At 45.3% G+C, this 19,931-nt stretch overlaps 1 protein-coding gene across 10 annotated transcripts in view; it reads right to left on the bottom strand.

Annotated features, from left to right (window-relative positions):
- tanc2b (tetratricopeptide repeat, ankyrin repeat and coiled-coil containing 2b) overlaps positions 1-19,931 on the bottom strand; it is a 105,203-nt gene that overhangs the window by 16,331 nt on the left and 68,941 nt on the right. For 8 of the 10 annotated variants that reach the window (XM_066662728.1, XM_066662727.1, XM_066662724.1 and 5 more), the window contains 8 exons: positions 18,746-18,894; positions 17,814-17,976; positions 16,489-16,725; positions 12,652-12,780; positions 9,429-9,464; positions 7,374-7,655; positions 3,220-3,347; positions 641-872 (listed from right to left, as the gene is read on the bottom strand). In XM_066662728.1, coding sequence (XP_066518825.1) covers positions 641-872; positions 3,220-3,347; positions 7,374-7,655; positions 9,429-9,464; positions 12,652-12,780; positions 16,489-16,725; positions 17,814-17,976; positions 18,746-18,894 — 1,356 coding nt within the window. The remainder of the gene's footprint in view (positions 1-640; positions 873-3,219; positions 3,348-7,373; positions 7,656-9,428; positions 9,465-12,651; positions 12,781-16,488; positions 16,726-17,813; positions 17,977-18,745; positions 18,895-19,931) is intronic. The other 2 variants (XM_066662730.1, XM_066662729.1) reach the window with 1 other exon arrangement.

Consider the following 19,931-nt stretch of genomic DNA (forward strand, 5'->3'; position numbering starts at 1 on the left):
GCAGTGAAGAGTAAAGGAGGAGTGTGTGAATCGCTGAACTGAGAGCAGCTGTGTGAATGTATGACTTATTTCCTGAGATATCTCTGCATTGATTTTTGGACTGGTAGTGAGGACACAGGGGACCCATGTGAAGGACTTGTCTTTTAGATTTTTTTAAATATATGATTTAGGAACTTGAAGGTAAACTGTGCACAAACGTGAACTTTAATAAAGCCTAACCCCACACTAAAATGATTATAGGAAAGTGATTCTGCGCCGTCCACTACAGTCCTAGAGCAAGCTCAATTCATCCATGGGTAAAAAAATTATTAGTTAAAATGATTAAAATATTTCTGTTCAGAATACTGAAGTCTTCTAAGGATAAGCACTTTATTTTTGAGAGCTGCTCTATGGACTGGATCTGTGTTGTTTAAAAAGTGCACAGATGCACAGCAGATTTATCAGAACAACTGTTCTTTTATCTGAATCAGTTAGAATATGTATAAAGGGAAGGTACGACTAAGTATCAAAAATTATGCATAAGTTATATCCAAATAAATGCCAAAAAAAAAAGCATTCACCTTTGTAACTGAAGAGGAGTTGAATCATGTTGATTTAAGCAGTTACTCATGTTTGTTGCAGTTGTGTTTGGGATTCTGACCTTTATAGAGCATGTCGAGGGGCTGCAGGACCCCCCGGGTGAAGGCGGTGAGGGGGTCCTGGACGCAGGAGCGGAGGCTAAGTGTGCTCTGGACGTGTGGCTCTCTCAGCAGCAGCTCTCTGAAGGCGCTGAGCTGCGGAGAGCGACACAGCAGCGCAGCAACGTTGTGCACAAACTCTGGCACCAGGCATGTGTACGCATTATCAGCCTGGCAGTAATGATACGCCACCACCTGCAGGGGGCAGCACAGAGCGCATCACTCAGATTCCTATTACAGTGATAAAGTACAACAAACTGACAACACAATACATTTATGATAGTGGTGTAGGATATAAACATTAAGGTTCATTCCAATTACATTATGGAGATTAGACAAATTGTGTGTGCACTTTCACACACGCAAAGAACATTAGTCCATGTTTATATTGGGTGTACAAAGAGGTTTAAAGAGTTTTTGTGAAGTGGTATTTTGGTAATTCAAAGTTCAAACCTTCTCCCGCTCTTTTGTCATTATACAGTGACTGTGTGTCGTATTAAAAATGACTAATGTGATATTATTCAACAACAAAAAAATCACCTAATAATTAAGCAGTGTGAAAAGTGAAGAGTTTATTGGGCGCTGCATTCGGTCTGAGCTCCATCAGGAAAAAGCTGCAGAAGTTTGTTTGGGGATAATACTGTGTCCAAAAGCATGTGTGAGTTGGAAAATGGGAACTTACCATTTTTATACTTAATTTTTAGGTTATTCTTTCATTCATTCATTTTCTGTAATCCTAATCCAGTTCAGGGTGAAAGTGAATGCGTGAGGCGGGAAAACACCCTGGAGGGGGCACTAGTCCTTCACAGGGCGACTCACACACTCAAACCTACGGACACATTTGATTCGCCAATCCACCTACCAACGTGTGTTTTTGGAGTGTGGGAGAAAACCGGAGCACCCGGAGGAAACCGGCAGACACAGAGAGAACACACCACACTCCTCACAGACAGTCACCCGGAGGAAACCGGCAGACACAGAGAGAACACACCACACTCCTCACAAACAGTCACCCGGAGGAAACCCACGCAGACACAGAGAGAACACACCACACTCCTCACAGACAGTCACCCGGAGGAAACCCACGCAGACACAGAGAGAACACACCACACTCCTCACAGACAGTCACCCGGAGGAAACCCACGCAGACACAGGGAGAACACACCACACTCCTCACAGACAGTCACCAGGAGGAAACCCACGCAGACACAGGGAGAACACACCACACTCCTCACAGACAGTCACCAGGAGGAAACCCACGCAGACACAGGGAGAACACACCACACTCCTCACAGACAGTCACCCGGAGCGGGACTCAAACCCATAACCTCCAGGACCCTGGAGCTGTGACAGAGACACCACCTGCTGCAACCCCCCATTATAGGTTTTTTTTTTTTTTAAATAAACTGACAAGTGCCATTTTTAATTTTACACAACAGTTTCCATAAAATGACAAAAGAGCAGGTCATGTTTGAATTCTGAATTACAGTCATACCATATATACAATATATACAAATAGCACGCTAAAACTTATTTGTACAATTAATCCCTAACATACAGTTGGAGCAGCTCTAGCGGGGCAGAATATTTCAGTTGCACCCCCCAGTTTTCTACCCCAGTGTTTTATATGCAGATTAAAAGATTTATGTCGGGTCTCTACACATCTTTGGCCAAGTTGTATTCAGGAGAGTGACAGGAAGAGAGTACAGAGCAGAATTGATTATTAATGCCTGGGTTTAAACAGATCTAATCGCTTGGAAGGGAAACGTTCTGCGTTCTGCACGTAATGAAAATTTCATGTTTGCTCTGTGGCAAAGCTGTTTTTGTCCCTTTCTTTTTAAAGACATCTGCATAATGCAGCGACCTGGGGCTGAGCCCGTGTGTCTGGACAGGTGGTAGACCAATGTGTGTGTGTGTGTGTGTGTGTGTGTGTTTTCATGGTGTGCCTGAGGGAGTGGGAGGGCATCAGTGAACTCGTCTCTGACTGCGTGTGTGTTAGAGAGTGGAAGGCTGAATGGGTTTAATGCGGTTTATTAATTAATCTGATAAACGTTTAAATCTGATAAACGAGTAAAGTTTTCAAACTCACTGTTAACAAAATGTGTGAGTTCTAACCTTTAGATGAAATATTGTACACATTTCTTCTAAAAGATATTTACTACATGGCCACACTTTTCAGTTCACCTTCTAAAACTGAAGGGTATTAATCCTGCTTTTTTTATTACACTTAAGAACCTCAACACAATCAATCCACCCTCCTCCAAATGATACACAGTGCAGTTTCTGCAGTGCTGAGCCCAGAGTAGCAATGACAGAGGCTCTGTTCTCCCTGTTTACAGCTCAGTGGAACATCACAATAAATTTGGAGCTGTGCTTTAAAGAGAAAATTCTACCTAGGGTTCCTTTAAGCTACATTTCTTCAAATGTATTTATCACACCACAGATCAACACTGAGATATTGCATTAAAAAGTGAAGCCTTCTTTCACTGTCAGATCAGGGCTAATGTGTTGTGTTGTTGAGGATTAGTGTCTGTGTCTGTACCTGAGCCGCGAGTCTCCTCATGGCCTCCTCTTGTCTCCTCCTCATCTCCGGAGTCCCGGGACAGCTCCCACTACCCAGAGTTCCATGTGAAGGCTGAGGCTGAGTGAGAGGGAGACTCCCATCTCCGTCTGAATTAAACAAGACAGGAGTTTGGATTATACAGAGCCTCTTTAATACACAGTGTGTCAGAAGTGCTTTATGAAAGGGGGAGGGGGTGGGGGGTGAACACACACTCCCTCAGAGATGCGCGAGACCAGCCCTCTACAACTTTTCACACTGAACAGAGGAGACCGCAAACAGGCCAGATCTGTCACATCAGCTGACAGACACGTGGTGGTGGCGGGGGGTTGTCATACCCACACAGAAAGAGAAAGAGAGAGGCCATGGTGACAGGGCAATGCTCGTTTATATTTTGTTTATATTTGTTCTCATTGGTAGGTAGATGGCGCCGAGGATGGCAGCCACGGTGACGAGCTCCTCCGTGTTATGTTTGTTTTTGTTAATTAATGTTGTCTATTGTACCTCAAACTTGGTCAGCTGGAACAGAGAACAGTTATTAACCGCCAGGGACAACATTTCTCCTGATTTTATGCCGGAATTTATTCAAAAACCTTCAGAGTGTGTGGAAATCTTTACAACGGCCGCGCTGACACTGCTCGGCCTCGCAAGGAGACGCTGGAGTCGCAGACGAAGGGGCAGACGCGCGGGCGCGCTCGTGCGTCTCAGGCGGAGCGGGCCTCGCACACCTCTACCATCATTATTTCTGTCCAACCTCCGATCTCTCAGCAACAAAACTGAGGAACTACTCCTGCTCCACCGGACCAACAAGGACTTCTCCTCTGCTTCTGCCCTCTGCTTCACGGAGACCTGGCTGAACGAGCTGATCCCGGACAGTGCGCTGGACGTACCGGGCTTCCAGCTACTGAGAGCGGACAGAGACGTGGAACGTAGCGGGAAGAGTAGGGGAGGAGGAATCTGCTTCTACATCAACGAGCGCTGGTGTAGTGACACTACAGTATTGTTAACATCATGCTCTCCTCATCTGGAGTCTCTCTTCATTAACTGTCGGCCGTTTTACTCTCCCAGAGAATTCAGCTCCTTCATTCTGGCCGGCGTGTACATCAGGCCGAGCGCGTGCACCAGCGACGCGCAGAGACAACTGGCCGAACAGATAATGGAACTAGAGAGAGATCATCCAGACTCGCTGCTGATCATTCTGGGGGACTTTAACAGCGCTAACCTCACGAAGGAGATGCCCAAATACAGGCAACATATCGCGTGCGCTACACGTGAAGGCAACACACTAGACAAATGCTACACAAGCATCAAGAATGCCTATCGCGCTGTTGCGCGCGCCGCTCTCGGGCTCTCCAATCACAGCCTCGTTCACCTCATTCCCACGTACCGGCAGAAACTTAAAACCAACAAGCCGGCCATTACAACAGTGAAGAGGTGGACCAGTGGAGACATAGAGAAGCTGCAGGGCTGCTTCGAATCCACAAACTGGGCTGTGTTTGAGGAGGCGACAGACGGACTGGACGAATACACAGACGCTGTGACGTCATATATAAGCTTCTGTGAAGACAGCTGTATTTCAACTAGAACATGTGTTAAACACAGTAACAGCAAACCCTGGTTTTCTATAGAACTGAAACAGCTTAGGCGAGAGAAGGAGGCCGCATTCAGGAGTGGAGACAGAGCTGTCTACAAAAAAGCCAAGTACAGATTGGAGAAAGGGGTTAAAGCAGCGAAAAGAAAGTTCTCAGAGCAGCTGGATAACCACATCACAGCTAACGACCCATCGTCAGCCTGGAACAGTCTTCAGCTTCTCACTGGCTACAAGGTGAGAAATACCCCCCTCCACCTGAACGACCGTCAGCTCACCAACGATCTGAATGAGTTCTTCTGCAGATTTCAAACAATAGACAATCAGCAGACTCTCTCACCCCATCATCAACCCACCTCCTCCCCCACACTGGCTCTCACACCTCCACCCCCAGCTTGTCTCACCATCAGCCTGCAGGACGTCCACAGACTCTTCAGCAGACAGAAGGTGAAGAAAGCCCCGGGACCTGATTCAGTTTCTCCATCCATCCTAAAACACTGCTGTGACCAACTAGCACCAGTCTTCACCAGCATCTTCAACAGATCACTGAAGCTTCGTTGTGCTCCAGCCTGCTTCAAGACCTCCACCATCATTCCAGTCCCCAAGAAATCCACCATCACTGGATTTAATGATTACAGACCTGTCGCCCTGACATCTGTGGTCATGAAGGTCTTTGAACGCCTGGTCTTAGCCCACCTAAAGACCATTACAGACCCCCTGCTGGACCCCCTGCAGTTTGCATACAGAGCAAACAGATCTGTTGATGATGTGGTCAACCTAACTCTCCACTTCATCCTTCAGCATCTGGACAGCTCTGGAACCTACGCTCGGGTTCTGTTTGTCGACTTTAGCTCGGCTTTCAACACCGTTGTGCCGCAGCTACTTCAAAGCAAACTGTCCCAGCTGTCAGTGCCGGACTCCATGTGTCAGTGGATTGCAAACTTCCTCACAGACAGAAGACAGTATGTGCGGCTTGGGAAACACACCTCAGACCTTCGAACACTCAGTACTGGAGTTCCACAAGGGTGTGTTCTTTCACCCCTTCTCTTCAGCCTTTACACCAACGACTGTGTCTCCAAGGAACCAGCTGTAAAGCTCCTGAAGTTTGCAGATGATTCCACTCTGGTGGGCCTCATAGCCAATGGTGATAAGTCTGCTTACAGAAAGGAGGTTGGTAAGCTGGTGTCCTGGTGCAGTGACAACCACTTGCTGCTGAACACAGACAAGACTGTAGAGATGGTGGTGGATTTCCGACGCAACCCACCCCCTGTATCCCCCCTCTACATCAATGGCACCGCAGTTTCCACTGTAGAGTCACTCAAGTTCCTGGGCACCACCATATCCAGGGACCTGAAGTGGGAGAGGAACACCGTCTCCATCACCAAGAAAGCTCAGCAGAGAATGTTCTTCTTGAGACAGCTCAAGAAATTTGACCTGCAACAGACCCTGATGAGTCCATCATCACCTCATCCATAACCACCTGGTTTGGTTCCTCTACCTCACAAGAAAGAGCCAGGCTCCAGCGCATCATCAGATCAGCAGAGAAGATCATTGGATGTAACCTGCCAACGCTTCAGGAGATCCACACCAGCAGGGTGAGGAAACGCGCTCGCAAAATTATGCTTGACCCCTCACATCCTGGACATCACCTCTTCCAGACTCTCCCTTCTGGTAGAAGACTAAGGATCATCAAAACCAGCACAACACGACATGCTAACAGCTTCTTTCCTAGAGCTGTAGCTCTCCTCAACCACAGTGAACACCTCTGAGTCTCCAAACCACTGAACTAAACCGACTGGACATAACTGCACTGAACAGGACACTTTACTCACTTGCACTATGCTATTTTGCACAGCTGTACAGAAGTTCTATTTCTGTACTTCTACAACAATATATAATATAACCTACTTTAGGAATATCTGGAAATATTTATATTCATACTCATATCTGTACAGTATAGATTTTATATTTTATGTTATCTAATTTATGTCTTAACGCTCTTTTTTTTTCTAGTACTTAACTGTATTTTTTTAGTCTATTTATTGTTTATTGTACCTCTTTTAGAGTTTTTGTTAACAGTCTGTGTACGTGTTACATGTCATACATGTGTTGCTGTCACCAAGACAAATTCCTAGTATGTTTAACATACCTGGCGAAATAAAGAGATTCTGATTCTGATTCTGATTCTTCACATTATTAAACAGCCACTGTACTGACACCTAGTTGCTGTATGTGTGAGAAATGTCCTAGACCTGGTTCATTCAGTTACAACAAAGCTATTTGAAACTATATTATCGTCACTGTCCAAAATAAAAACATATCTCCAAAACAGTAACTTTACAGTAACTTCCAATTAAAGTCAATGTAAAAAATTGTATTCAGAGTAATTCTGGAGGATTTCTATTGGTCTCTTCATCATGAAATGTTCACAGTGTGAAGGACTGATGTAGTAAGTAAACGTCCTCAAACGGAGGATACACGGAGATATTGGTTTTTCGTTGGACAGTGACAGATATTTTTTGTTAACTCTGACTGAGTCAACCCTTACGTTTTGGAGATGCCTGTGGACTGTCCGAGGCGATCTGTCTCATGCGGTTACCGTGGCAGCTGAGAGCCACCAGACGAGAGATGATGGCCGTCTTGCCGAAACCGATGTTGCCCACCAGGACGACCCCGTGGTTGGTGGAGGGGTTGGTGCTACAGAGCTGAGCATCAATCTCCTGAAAGAGCCAGTCCCGCCCCGTAAACACAGAGTCCATCGTTATACTGGGCACCTCAAACAGCAGCGGCTTCAAGGCTATGTCCTGCAGTCGGTACGGAGCAAACCTCACTGAGAGAGAGAGAGAGAGAGCGAGAGAGAGATATTCTCTTACAAGCATGTCCAGCATTGATTATCTTCCAAAATGTTGTCTATAATTAAATGGAGAATAGTTCACAGCGATGGTGAATGGAACCCAACGTCTGTCTCTTTAAAAAAAGACAGACAAAAAATTATTACATCAATGTAAACAAACATACTTTTGGACACAGTACTATCCCCAAGAACAGAACATACACATCACAGTCTTCTGCAGCTTTTTCCTGATGGAGCTCAGAATGAATGCAGCGCCCAAAAAACTCTTCACTTTTCACACTGCTTCATTTTTAGGTTCTTTTTTGTTGAAAAAAAAAAAGTCAACTGTCTTTTTTATTACAACACAACAGTTTTAAAACTTTTTAAAACACCATTTTATAGCTTACTTTTAAACCTGATATATAGATATGTCCAGATATACATTATATAAAACAAGCATGATATTCAAAGGCAAAATATTTCCCAAAGAAAGTTGAAATTTTCCACAATTTACATCATCATGTTTCCATATGAAGCTAGTGGAGGTCACTGCTGATGGTGGAAAGGGAATAAAATGATCAGTCTGTGGTGTAGACGAGACGTCTGGTTCCATTCACCACCACTGCACAGTAAGAGTCTCTACAATCAACCGCTTCACCCCAGAACACTCTCCGTTACTGTGTTTACGTCTCAGACACTGAACTGTGGAGGTATTTACAGAAACTGGGAGGCTTCACATTTAAACAGAAACCGCATACCTCAGACAGTCGCTGGCCACTTTATTAGAAACCTCTAGCTAGTGTGGACAGCTCTGGTCATTTTTAAATGTTTGTACATTTCCAATTGTGTGATATTAGCATGAATAGATTTAATAACTGAGTAATTATGAAGGTAATAATTTGGCATTAATAACATTATCGGGCTCAAGTTTGGGCCCTTTGAACAAAACAGAACTAAAAAGTAAACACTATCCAAAACCCTGTGGTGTACAAAGTAGCCAGGGACTAAACATGAACAGAGGAATGGCACATATACATAAAAGTCAATTGCAAATGACAGCAATACACACATCACAGACAGAGTACTGTGCAACAGTCAGAGACCACCCTGCATTTATTTAATTTCTGATTAAAACAGCCAATAAATACATGTCATTCATTCTTCAGAAGACTTTTTTGGAGGTTTGATGTAAGATCGCAAGAGATTCCAAAAAACCTTAGAAGATTTATTAGAAGATCATGAGACTCCAACAACAGAGAGAGACCCGGCGTCTCACTTACAATAGCCCTCTCAGGTAATCAGCGCTTAAAGACTAACTACTTCAGGGAGCATCCTCCACAGCTTCCACCCTGAGAACAGCTCAATACTGTGGGTCTGAAAGGACATGGACCAGTTGAGAAGGAGCCCAGAACGAGAGAAGTAACCAGACCTCAACGATCTGGCCCCAGAACCCAGAGCTTAGTTTTAAATAAAGGGTTTGGGACGGAGCAGGACATGAAACCAAAGCCTAAAACTGAGGTTGGAGCTGTGGCTGCACAGTTGAGAAATTAAAAGTGCTTCCTGAGAAGAGAGAAGGTTCGATTGTTTCTCTGTTAGTTCTCTGTCTCTCCTGTTAGTTTCTGTTGCTCGTGTTTTTTTCTTCCTGAAGCTAAAAAATGAGTGACTTGTATTTAACGGCTGCTCTGAGTGTAAATAAAGAAAAGACAAAGTACTGTCCAGTGAAGTTACTGAGCTCTGATACGGCAGGAGCCAGCATTAGCAGGAACTTACGTGACTGAGACTGCCAGGCAGGAGCGTTAGCAGAAGCTGATACACACACACACACACAAAACAAAAGGGCAATGTTGAGAGAGCAGCTGCAAAACAAAACTGAAACAAGAGCTACTTTGCAAGAAAAAGGACAGTGTACATGAGAAGAAGAAGGGTGATCTGGCAACCTCTGACAAGAAGAACAACAAAGCTAAACACAAAACAAATCAGAAGCCAGCAAGATGATAAAATAACCAGCTGCAATGGCTATTTAAGCAAAAAATAAATAAAGAAAATATCAATATGTAACTTCATACACATTAAAGCTGCACAACTGAAGTTTTACAATTTGGCGACCTCTCTGGCGGAAACGTGTAATTGCATGAAACGAGGAAGAACATGTCATAATGGGTGCTGTGCTGAGCACGGTCAGACAAACTCCTGCTGGATCCTGGCAGGAGGTTTTCTTTCCATTCGTTTCAGTTTTAACAAACATTGTTTTGCACAAACACAATTTTACACAGTGCAACAAGTATAACGTGATAAATACCTGCTGTCACATGAAAAACCCCAGATTACTGGGAGCACATGCTGATCAACATCAACTCACATTGTTTCTCCTGTTTTCGCAAAGGTAAGTATTCAGACACTCAAAGCAGTGTAATCTGATTACTATTGAACTTTTAAAATTGTGTAATTAAATGCAGACAAATGAACAATTTAATAAAAGGGAGCAATTCAACAAGAAAAAGTGAACACAAGAAACAAGAAAGTTGCACTGATTTATGAAACCCAGCTGCTTCAAAAGAGCCGTTAAGGTCTATAAAGAAGATTACACTGCTCTGATTTCAGCTTCCCTCATTTCCCTCACTTCAGAACTGATTTTATTTCTGATTTATTAAGCTCTGCATAATCCCACGACTCCAAAAGCACCTTAAAAGAAATGAAAGCAGAATCCAAAGAGGACAGAGGTTTTAAATCACTTTAAAGATTATTTTTTGCAAGTTTTCCTGTTTTTTTTTTTTTTTATTTTTTTTTTTTTTTAAGATGCCACAATTGTTTCATCACAGTGCCACGCTGCAGAGCACAGAGATTACATCAGATTTCACTTTCACTTTTCCTCTCTCCCTTCTTTTCCCTCATCCACCTTCTTTCTGTCTTCTTCTGTCCCCCTCTTCCCCCTCCCTCTCGCCTTCCTTTCTTTTTCCCTCTCCTTCCTCCCCTTCTCTCCCGATGAAAAACGTGTGAGCCGTTTTAATTATTCAGCCGGTGAGAGTGACTCAGCAGACAGACCTGGTGTGTGTGTGTGTTTGTGGCCACATTACAGGTTCTAGCTGAACGTGGAACCTTTTCCCTCCCTTCAGTATGAGGCTAGAACCCGACTGATACTGAACTTGGTGCTGATGCTGATTTCAGGGACTCGGACAGTTTCACTGAGACAGATTCAGACTTGATCACAGTCCGGTTTTCAGATCTGATGAGAGCACCACCGCACCGTGACAGGAAACGTACAGCTACAGGACATGAACACTAGAGCAAAACCGTGCATCTCCATCTCTGTCATTTTCACAGCAAACAAAACAATCAGATACAGAGCAGACAGCGGAGACAGACAAAGAGCAGAATGAGAGAGCAAACAGAAAGACAGAGTATGCACATAGAGCAGACAGAACAGAAAGAGAGAGCAGAAAGAACGGAAAGGCAGAGAGCAGATAAAAAGCAGATAGAGCAGACAGCACAAGCAGATAGAGCAGACACCACAAACAGATAGAGCAGACAGCACACACATGAAGAGAAAGCAGATAGAGGAGACAGCACACACATGGAGAGAGAGCAGATAGAGCAGACAGCACACACATGGAGTGAAAGCAGATAGAGCAGACAGCACACACATGGAGAGAGAGCAGATAGAGCAGACAGCACACACATGGAGTGAAAGCAGATAGAGCAGACAGCACACACATCGAGTGAAAGCAGAAAGAGCAGACAACACACACGGAGTGAAAGCAGATAGAGCACACAGCACACACGGAGTGAAAGCAGATAGAGGAGACAGCACACACATGGAGTGAAAGCAGATAGAGCAGACAGCACACACATGGAGTGAAAGCAGATAGAGCAGACAGCACACACATGGAGAGAAAGCAGATAGAGACAGCACACACATGGAGTGAAAGCAGATAGAGCAGACAGCACACACGGAGTGAAAGCAGATAGAGCAGACAGCACACACATGGAGAGAAAGCAGATAGAGCAGACAGCACACACATGGAATGAAAGCAGAGAGAGCAGACAGCACACACGGAGTGAAAGCAGATAGAGCAGACAGCACACACGTGGAGTGAAAGCAGATAGAGCAGACAGCACACACATGGAGAGAAAGCAGATAGAGGAGACAGCACACACATGGAGAGAGAGCAGATAGAGGAGACAGCACACATGGAGAGAGAGCAGATAGAGCAGACAGCACACACATGGAGTGAAAGCAGATAGAGCAGACAGCACACACATGTAGATAGAGGAGACAGCACACACATGTAGATAGAGGAGACAGCACACACATGTAGATAGAGCAGACAGCACACACATGTAGATAGAGCAGACAGCACACACATGTAGATAGAGGAGACAGCACACACATGTAGATAGAGCAGACAGCACACACATGTAGATAGAGGAGACAGCACACACATGTAGATAGAGGAGACAGCACACACATGTAGATAGAGCAGACAGCACACACATGTAGATAGAGCAGACAGCACACACATGTAGATAGAGCAGACAGCACACACATGGAGTGAACGCAGATAGAGCAGACAGCACACACATGTAGATAGAGCAGACAGCACACACATGTAGATAGAGGAGACAGCACACACATGTAGATAGAGGAGACAGCACACACATGTAGATAGAGGAGACAGCACACACATGTAGATAGAGGAGACAGCACACACATGTAGATAGAGCAGACAGCACACACATGTAGATAGAGCAGACAGCACAAACATGTAGATAAAGCAGACAGCACACACATGTAGATAGAGCAGACAGCACACACATGTAGATAGAGCAGACAGCACAAACAGAGAGCAGAGTGGACACAGCTAGGACTCAGAACATGTCGTTAGTGTGTGAAGGACTGTAGAACCCACAACGGCAGCAGTTCCAGCTCCAAACGACTGAAGCAAAGTGGAGTCCCACAGAGACTCAGCTCAGACTCGTTCACGCGGGGCCTTACCTCTGAGGTCCTGTCCAGAGCGGCCCCCGGCCATGCTGCTCTGCCGGCCCATTCGCAGGGAGGTGCGCAGAGGGGTGTGTCTCTGATCGTCCAGGTACGCCAGGTCCTCCAGGTGAGCCGAACTCGTCGCTGCACAAGGGGGAGGACAGATGAAAGGGGGTGAGTTACAGTGAATTTGGAGGATGTTTATATTCTCTCTCATTAGGACAGTTTCTGTCTCCTGAACCTCTCCAAGGCTCTGTGCGTACAGAGCAGAGTTAGAGAATTTAACAAATACACAGCTGTGCACAGACTCTCTGAGACATACTGAGACACTCAGAGAGATACTCTGGGACTTTTTGAGAAGCTCTGTGTCACTCTGAATATCAATCAACAAAACACACACACACACCACAGCGTCAGTGTCTACCACACAGATAATGTCAGGAAAACAGCGCTCCAGTGGTCAGCAAATGATCAATGAGCCTGCAGGACAAGTGTTTCTAATAACTTCTAATAACACACTTTGCAGAAGTGTTTGTTTGTGTGTGTGTCTGAGAGTGCAGAGAGGAATGTCTGAGAGGGAAAAGGGTGTGGCGTGATCTCTCCAAGAGAAAAGGGCAGTTACGCTGCTGTAACCAACAAAAACATGGTCTAACGAATAACAGACCATTAATAACAAAATTATTAATGGTGTAACTAATTAACAACAAGCTACACAAACACCTTATGGTATCAGTTACGATCAGTAATGAAACTACACACAGTTGTGTAACAAATGAAGGAATGAATAAATAAACTAATGAATATTAATCAGCGGTGTGGCTAATAATTAATGATTAATATATTTGAGTCCCCAAAACCACCAGGGGGCACACTCCCCATTTTGGGAAGCACTGAAGTAACCAATGGTGAAACCAACACTGTAACTAATGGCACAACTAATAACTAATAATGTAATCAATGCTGCTGTGTCCAACAATAAACACTGCACCTACAATCTAGCGCAGTAACCAGTGCTTCATCTACAAACTACTGCTCTGATCAATAGCTACTGATAATTAAAAAACAGATACTGAGGGTTACATCATACACAATAACAATAATCCCTCCACAGTCAGACGCTGTGCGCTGGTCAGGAAAGTCCTGTCATTTAACCCAGGGTGCAGGGCACTTGAGTGTGTGAGTGTGTGTGTGTGTGTGTGTGTGAGAGAGAGAGAGAGAGTGGAGGTAGTTTTACAGAAGAATGCTGTAGTGGTTTTAATAAGGTTCTGTATGTTGTAAGAAAGCGCAGATCAGCTTCTCCTGTATCTGCAATGCAGCACAGAGCCAGTACACACTCAGAGGAGGTCTCTCAGGGGTCTCTGAAAAATGCTGTGTGTGTGTGTGTACTGTCATAAACGTACTTTACACTCACACCACACATACACACAACAGCATGACCTTCCACGAGGGACAGTGTCCAAGACAGGCCCAGATGGGACGGTCCCCACCAGGCATTTAGTCTTCCTCCTGTAGTTTGGTGTCTTTCTTATTATCGAGGGCTTTGAATTGTCACTGTGTGCTCTATAAATAAACTTGCCTTGCCTTATTTCAGCAACTAATGTGCAGCACGTTACACATGGTGTGTCTGTTTGTGGACGGATCTGGACTTTGGCACGAATACTATCCCCCTGCTGCTTTTACATTCACCTTCAGAAAAGTCCTCTATTCTTATCCAGAGCAGTAAACCCTCACCTCCACTCCTTCGTTAGTACTTCGTTAACACCAGCGATGAAACTATTGACAGGGGCAGCAGTAATTAGCTATATTCATTATATCTATGATGGTCTTCACAAATACAACAAAACCAGTGTGTGTGTGAGAGAGAGAGAGATGTCTGTAGAGAGCAGAGTGTAGTATAAAGTCATTTGAATGGAACAGAATGGAACATAACTGACTCTAAATTTCAGTAACAAAATGTACAAGGGGAATTTGTTCTCTTCATTAAACCCAATCCGTGCAGTGAAACACACCTTTACACACACCAGTGAACACTAGGGGGCAGTAGCACTTACAGCCAGTATTTAGTACAAAAGTAATTCATATTTGTACACTTCTGATTTTGTCTTTATACACCACATTAAGCAAGGCTTACCATCTCTCTCTCTCTCTCTCTCTCTCTCTCTCTCTCAGCTGTGAGGGGTTGATTGCATTCTGCCACATGATCAATATAAGAACTTAAACAGGAATTTTCTCTCAGAATTCTGGACCTGCCAGTTTCAGCAAGAGGGCAATATTGTAATATTTTAACACATTTAACCCACTCTCCTGTTGATATTCACCAATTCTCACCCCCTGAGCATCATTCTTCTCCCTGACATGTCATCTCTAATATCATTCCCCTGTTAGAGAGCCCTTTCCCCTCCTCCTAAAGCAGCCAAATCACTCCTAAATCCCCCAAACACTCAGAACTCAAGCTTCTGGCAAATACAACAGCACTGATTACCCACACAATAAGTCAATCAGAGAGGAGGGTGGCGCACGAGGGACTTCATTATAATGTGGCTGCATGGGTTTGGGCTTTTCTTTAGGAAGACGGTGATTGCTGCTCTTAGGCGCCTTTTGTCCTTAAAGCTCAGTTACCAACACTCGAATGCTCTCATACACACACTCTGTGTGTGATCTGTGTGCTGGTGTCATTAAGCTTTGATTGAATGTCATGAGTTTATAAGAGAGCATCACCAACTTTCTGCTAGTGCCCTTCATTTCAAAGGAGACATTACCACTGTCTTATGATGTTTACCCTATTTTCCCCCAGTTCTGTCAGTATCAGTTTAGCACTGATACAACACGCCTGGAAGTGTGGAGCACATTCTTCCTTAGAGACATATGAAGCTAAACATAGTTCTTTTTCAAACTCCTGCTAACAAGGTGCACTTGGAAAACACTATGATCATCCACTCGTCTTTTCTCCTCCTCCACCAGGTAAATCAGGTCCCGGTTCTGGAAGCGGGTTCTTGTTTTGTGGCTGTTCTCTCGTGGTCAGAGCGAACCGAGTAGGGACTAAGCCGTAGCGTGTAAACCTTACAGAGTGCTGATTGTCCAGAGAGAGTCGTCACTCTACGCCACGCAGCGCAGACGTCCAGCACCAACTCTCCATCTGTAAAATCTCCAGCTGCAACAGAGATCACGTTTGTTTTTATCCGACTCACGACGACAGCTCTTAAAATTATGCCGTGGTTTTTGAAGAGGTTCAAACGCTCCTTGGATCGGTGGCCGACGAAAGAATCCAGCGAGAGCTGGACGCTGCAACAAGGAAGGAACAAACTCTACTGATCTGTCTGAACTGATGACGAAGCTGTGTTTAGTCCCAAACAACAACAACAACAACAACAACAACAACACGCCAATACACCATGTGTAAACACTGCTTAACATTACCGCCGCCGTTGTTGTGGTTCCCAAAGCCCACTGTTTCCCTTAGAGACGGAGTTAGAGACGACAACATATACATTTCAGGGTCGAGCTGTGGGAGCGGAAAACCAACCAGGGACCAATCAGAGAGTAGAGTCCAGTAGAGTCAGTACCATGCAGTGGAAAAGTGCCATTGGACTCCCAGCCTCAGACGGCTCAGGCATCGACACTTTAACAGCCAATCTAATGTTGTAAACATAACTGCTGCTTGTGGAGAGGGAACAAATGGTTAAGTGTGTGTGTGTGTGTGACAGAGAGAGAGAGAGAGAGAGAATGTTTGTGTATTAGAAATCTGGTTCCATTCACCACCACTGGAAAACAATCTTTAAAGTCCAGGAGTTTCTCCATCACCAACTTCTACACACCAGACACAATAAGAAAAAGGGGTGGAGCATGACTCACCTGCCACAGAATTGGGGCGGGGCATGAGGTACAGGGGGGTGGGGTGAGAGAAGTGGTGGGAGGAGCCGGGCTCAGGGATCTTGTTGAGGCTGTGTGTGGAGGCAGCCATGTTCTCGTCCACTCGGTAAAGGCTGGAGTCCAGTGTGGCGCGGTGGGAGTGCCACAGCTTCAGGCTGCTGGCCCTTGACCCCTCGCCATGTTTACGATCCACAGCCTCGGAGTAACTCGTCAGAGTGGCTGAGGGACGGGGAGCGGGTGAGGGACGGGGGTAGAGGACAAGGGGTTAAAAACAGAGGAGAGTACGGCTCCTTACACTGATGTACATAAAACTTACACTTAGACCACACTCTCCACAGGGAACACGTTTCAGTGTGACGTTCTCAGCTCTGAAAAAACATGCACCTCCGTGTTCGTGGATATGTAGTTTACTACATCGTTGGAACACAGCACCTGCCCTACACAGTGTGTGAACGTTACATGAGGAATGGACCAATAGGAACGCTTCAAAATTACTCTGAATAACATCTTTTACATAGGTTTTTTTTTCTTCTCCTTAAAAGTTACTATTTTGGAGGCACAGGGTTTTCTTTGGACAGCGTTTATGTTTGATAAAAATATGTTTGATTTGTTCCCGTTTATTACATTCTGCTAAATGTGCATCAAAATGGTTGAAAAAGTGGGCTCCATCCCCATGACAGGCAGGAAAACTAGGTTTGTGTGTGTGTGTGTGTGTGTGTGTGTGTGTGTGTGTGTGTGTGTGAAGGAACAGTGCTGTCCTCCTCCCTCAACATCCACAGATGAGCTGCCCTTGATGTGGCTGTGTGTTGTACGTTCTCTGTGTTCAGTTACTTTCGCTGAGACAATCCACACAATCTTTTCATTTGACCAGAGGCACTACAGTGTTTCTACACGACTGCAGACACTGCAACTGCACCCTGTGTCTAAAACATTCCACAGCTGAAGCCACGGGTCAGCTCTGTCCTGTGTGGAGTTAAGAGGTTGTGTCAGTGTAAGGCTGCAGTTTGAGGAGCAGCTGCTGGTTTATGATTATTCATTAACATACTCCAAAAGCAATGTAACATATTTGAAAATATAACTAGTATTCGCGTGCGTGTGTGTGTGTGTGCGAGAGAGCAGCATCAGGTGTGTGTGTGTGTGAGAGAGAGAGAGCAGCATCAGGTGTGTGTGTGTGTGTGTGAGAGAGAGAGAGAGAGAGAGAGCAGCGTCAGGTGTGTGTGTGTGTGTGTGTGTGTGTGTGTGTGAGAGAGAGAGAGGGAGAGAGAAAGAGGAAGCAGCATCAGGTGTGTATGTGTGTGTGTACTCACCTATAATGCCGCTGTCTCTGCTCTCCAGTGTGGACGTGGGGCTGTTGAGGGGCTTCTCCGAGGCTGTGGGGGGCAGTGTGGAGCAAGGGCTGCAGCCTGGAGGAGACGCTGTGCTGCTGGTCAAAGTGGAGCACGGACTCATTCTTCCACTCACTCCTACACCCTACACACACACCCAAACACACACACACACACTCAGCATGAAGTGTGTTTACATACAAGCAGAGCAAAACTGCAACTGCGTGTGTGTGTGTTAGTCTAAATAATCAGCACAGGAAATCCACTGCACGCTAGGAGCCCACCTCCTCCCCTCAGCATGCACTCCTCCCTATGAGCCAGATGCTGGGAGACGGGGTTGTCGTGGTGCCCTGTTGCCGTGGCGCCTTGTTGCCATGGAAGCTACAAGCTCAGCTGGTGTTGGCTTGGTCAGGCAGAGAGGGTTTAGTGAGAAATGGCTTTAAAACACACAAGGTCTAAGCATGTTTATGCCTTCACGCACGCACACACACACGCACACACGCATACACGCATACACGCACACAGCTGAAAGAACAGCTAAGAGACAAGAAAGACAGAGGAACAGAAAGAGAACTGGAGAAAGTGACAGAGACAGACAGAGGAAGGGGAGAGAGGCAGGGAAATAGGGACAGCGAGAGAGACAGAGAGAAAAACTGCTGCCCACAGAACGCCACCAAAAAGCTGAGCGACGGAGAGGGGAACGGACTCCTGTTACAGACGGCTGTGGCATCACCGCACTTATGTTTTTATTTTATTTCCTTTATTTAACCCCTATTTAACCAGAAAAGTCATTAGGAACAGCTCTGAATTTATGATGGTATCCTGAGCCTCGTAAAAACACAACACTTGGACAGTTCCACTACTCGGTGAGCTTTGGGTACTTTATGCCTTCTGCGGAGCTTCGAGACATTTACCTGTGTATCATCAGACTCCTCCATGCTGTACTGTGGCCCCTGGGGGCCCTCGCTCACTTTGTCTCCAAGCAGGAAGCCCAGCCGGGTCATCAACGTGTTGGCAGCCTCGTCCACGGAGGGAGGGGGGCCGAGCTCCTGACCTAACCCCCCTGAGAGAAAGAGAGAGAGAGAGAGAGAGAGAGAGAGTTTTAAACTGAACTTTATTAATCCATCATTTCACATTATTCCCCTAGTTAACACAGACCCACAAGAAAGATAACAATAAATTCAGATTGTCACTCAGTTCACACCAAATTTAGTATAAAAAATGTAAACAAAATTAATTAATTCATTCATTCATTCATTTTCTGTAACCCTTATCCAGTTCAGGGTTGCGGTGGGTCCGGAGCCTCCCCGGAATCACTGGGCGCAAAGCAGGAATACACCCTGGAGGGGGCGCCAGTCCTTCACAGGACGACACACACTCACAGATTCACTCACACACTCAAAAATATAATAATAAAAGGTTGGTAAAAGTTAAGCGACTCCCAGAAACATTGCTCAAAGCCTCGCCATAACCCTATACACTTTCAAATCCATCCACATTTACACACACCCTCCTGTTCAGCCTCCTGCAGCGTAGCCCCGCTCATTCCCACTGAGGTCATTAATGCCCCGGGGCAGTTTAGTGAAAACACTGCAGGAGGAGGGGTGTGTTCATGCTATTATTTTGGTTTTGAAGTTCAGGGCTGGGAGCTGTTACTGGATGAAGGTGTGATCACTGAATCAGTTTCAATCTCTAAAACCCTGTTCGGACAGGATTAGTTTGACCTGTGGACACCGCGTAAAGTGATTATTACCCAAGTATCTCAGTAGTTTCAATCCTGTCTGAACATGTATTGGTTATAATAATTGTGTGAAGGATTAGTAAAGCTTTTTGCCACCTTCTTATCTGTTATGAAGGACTAGAAGACAAAGTCGTTGAGGGCTGGATGGTTTTGCTGATCTTAGAACAGTTGTGATAGTCTAAAAACTTCAGTAGCCATGCTGTGTCTGATCCACACTGTGTGATGGCAGTGTGTGAATCGAATAGCCCCTCCCACCTCTTATATTTTTACTGAGATTTCTGATCCAGTGCAAATCCACCATAAACACTATTGACATCTTGAGGAAAAATTACCCCAGCTCCCCACATGAAACTAATCCT

The sequence above is a fragment of the Hoplias malabaricus genome, chromosome 3 (assembly GCF_029633855.1).
Source record: "Hoplias malabaricus isolate fHopMal1 chromosome 3, fHopMal1.hap1, whole genome shotgun sequence".
In the NCBI taxonomy this organism is placed as follows: domain Eukaryota; kingdom Metazoa; phylum Chordata; class Actinopteri; order Characiformes; family Erythrinidae; genus Hoplias; species Hoplias malabaricus.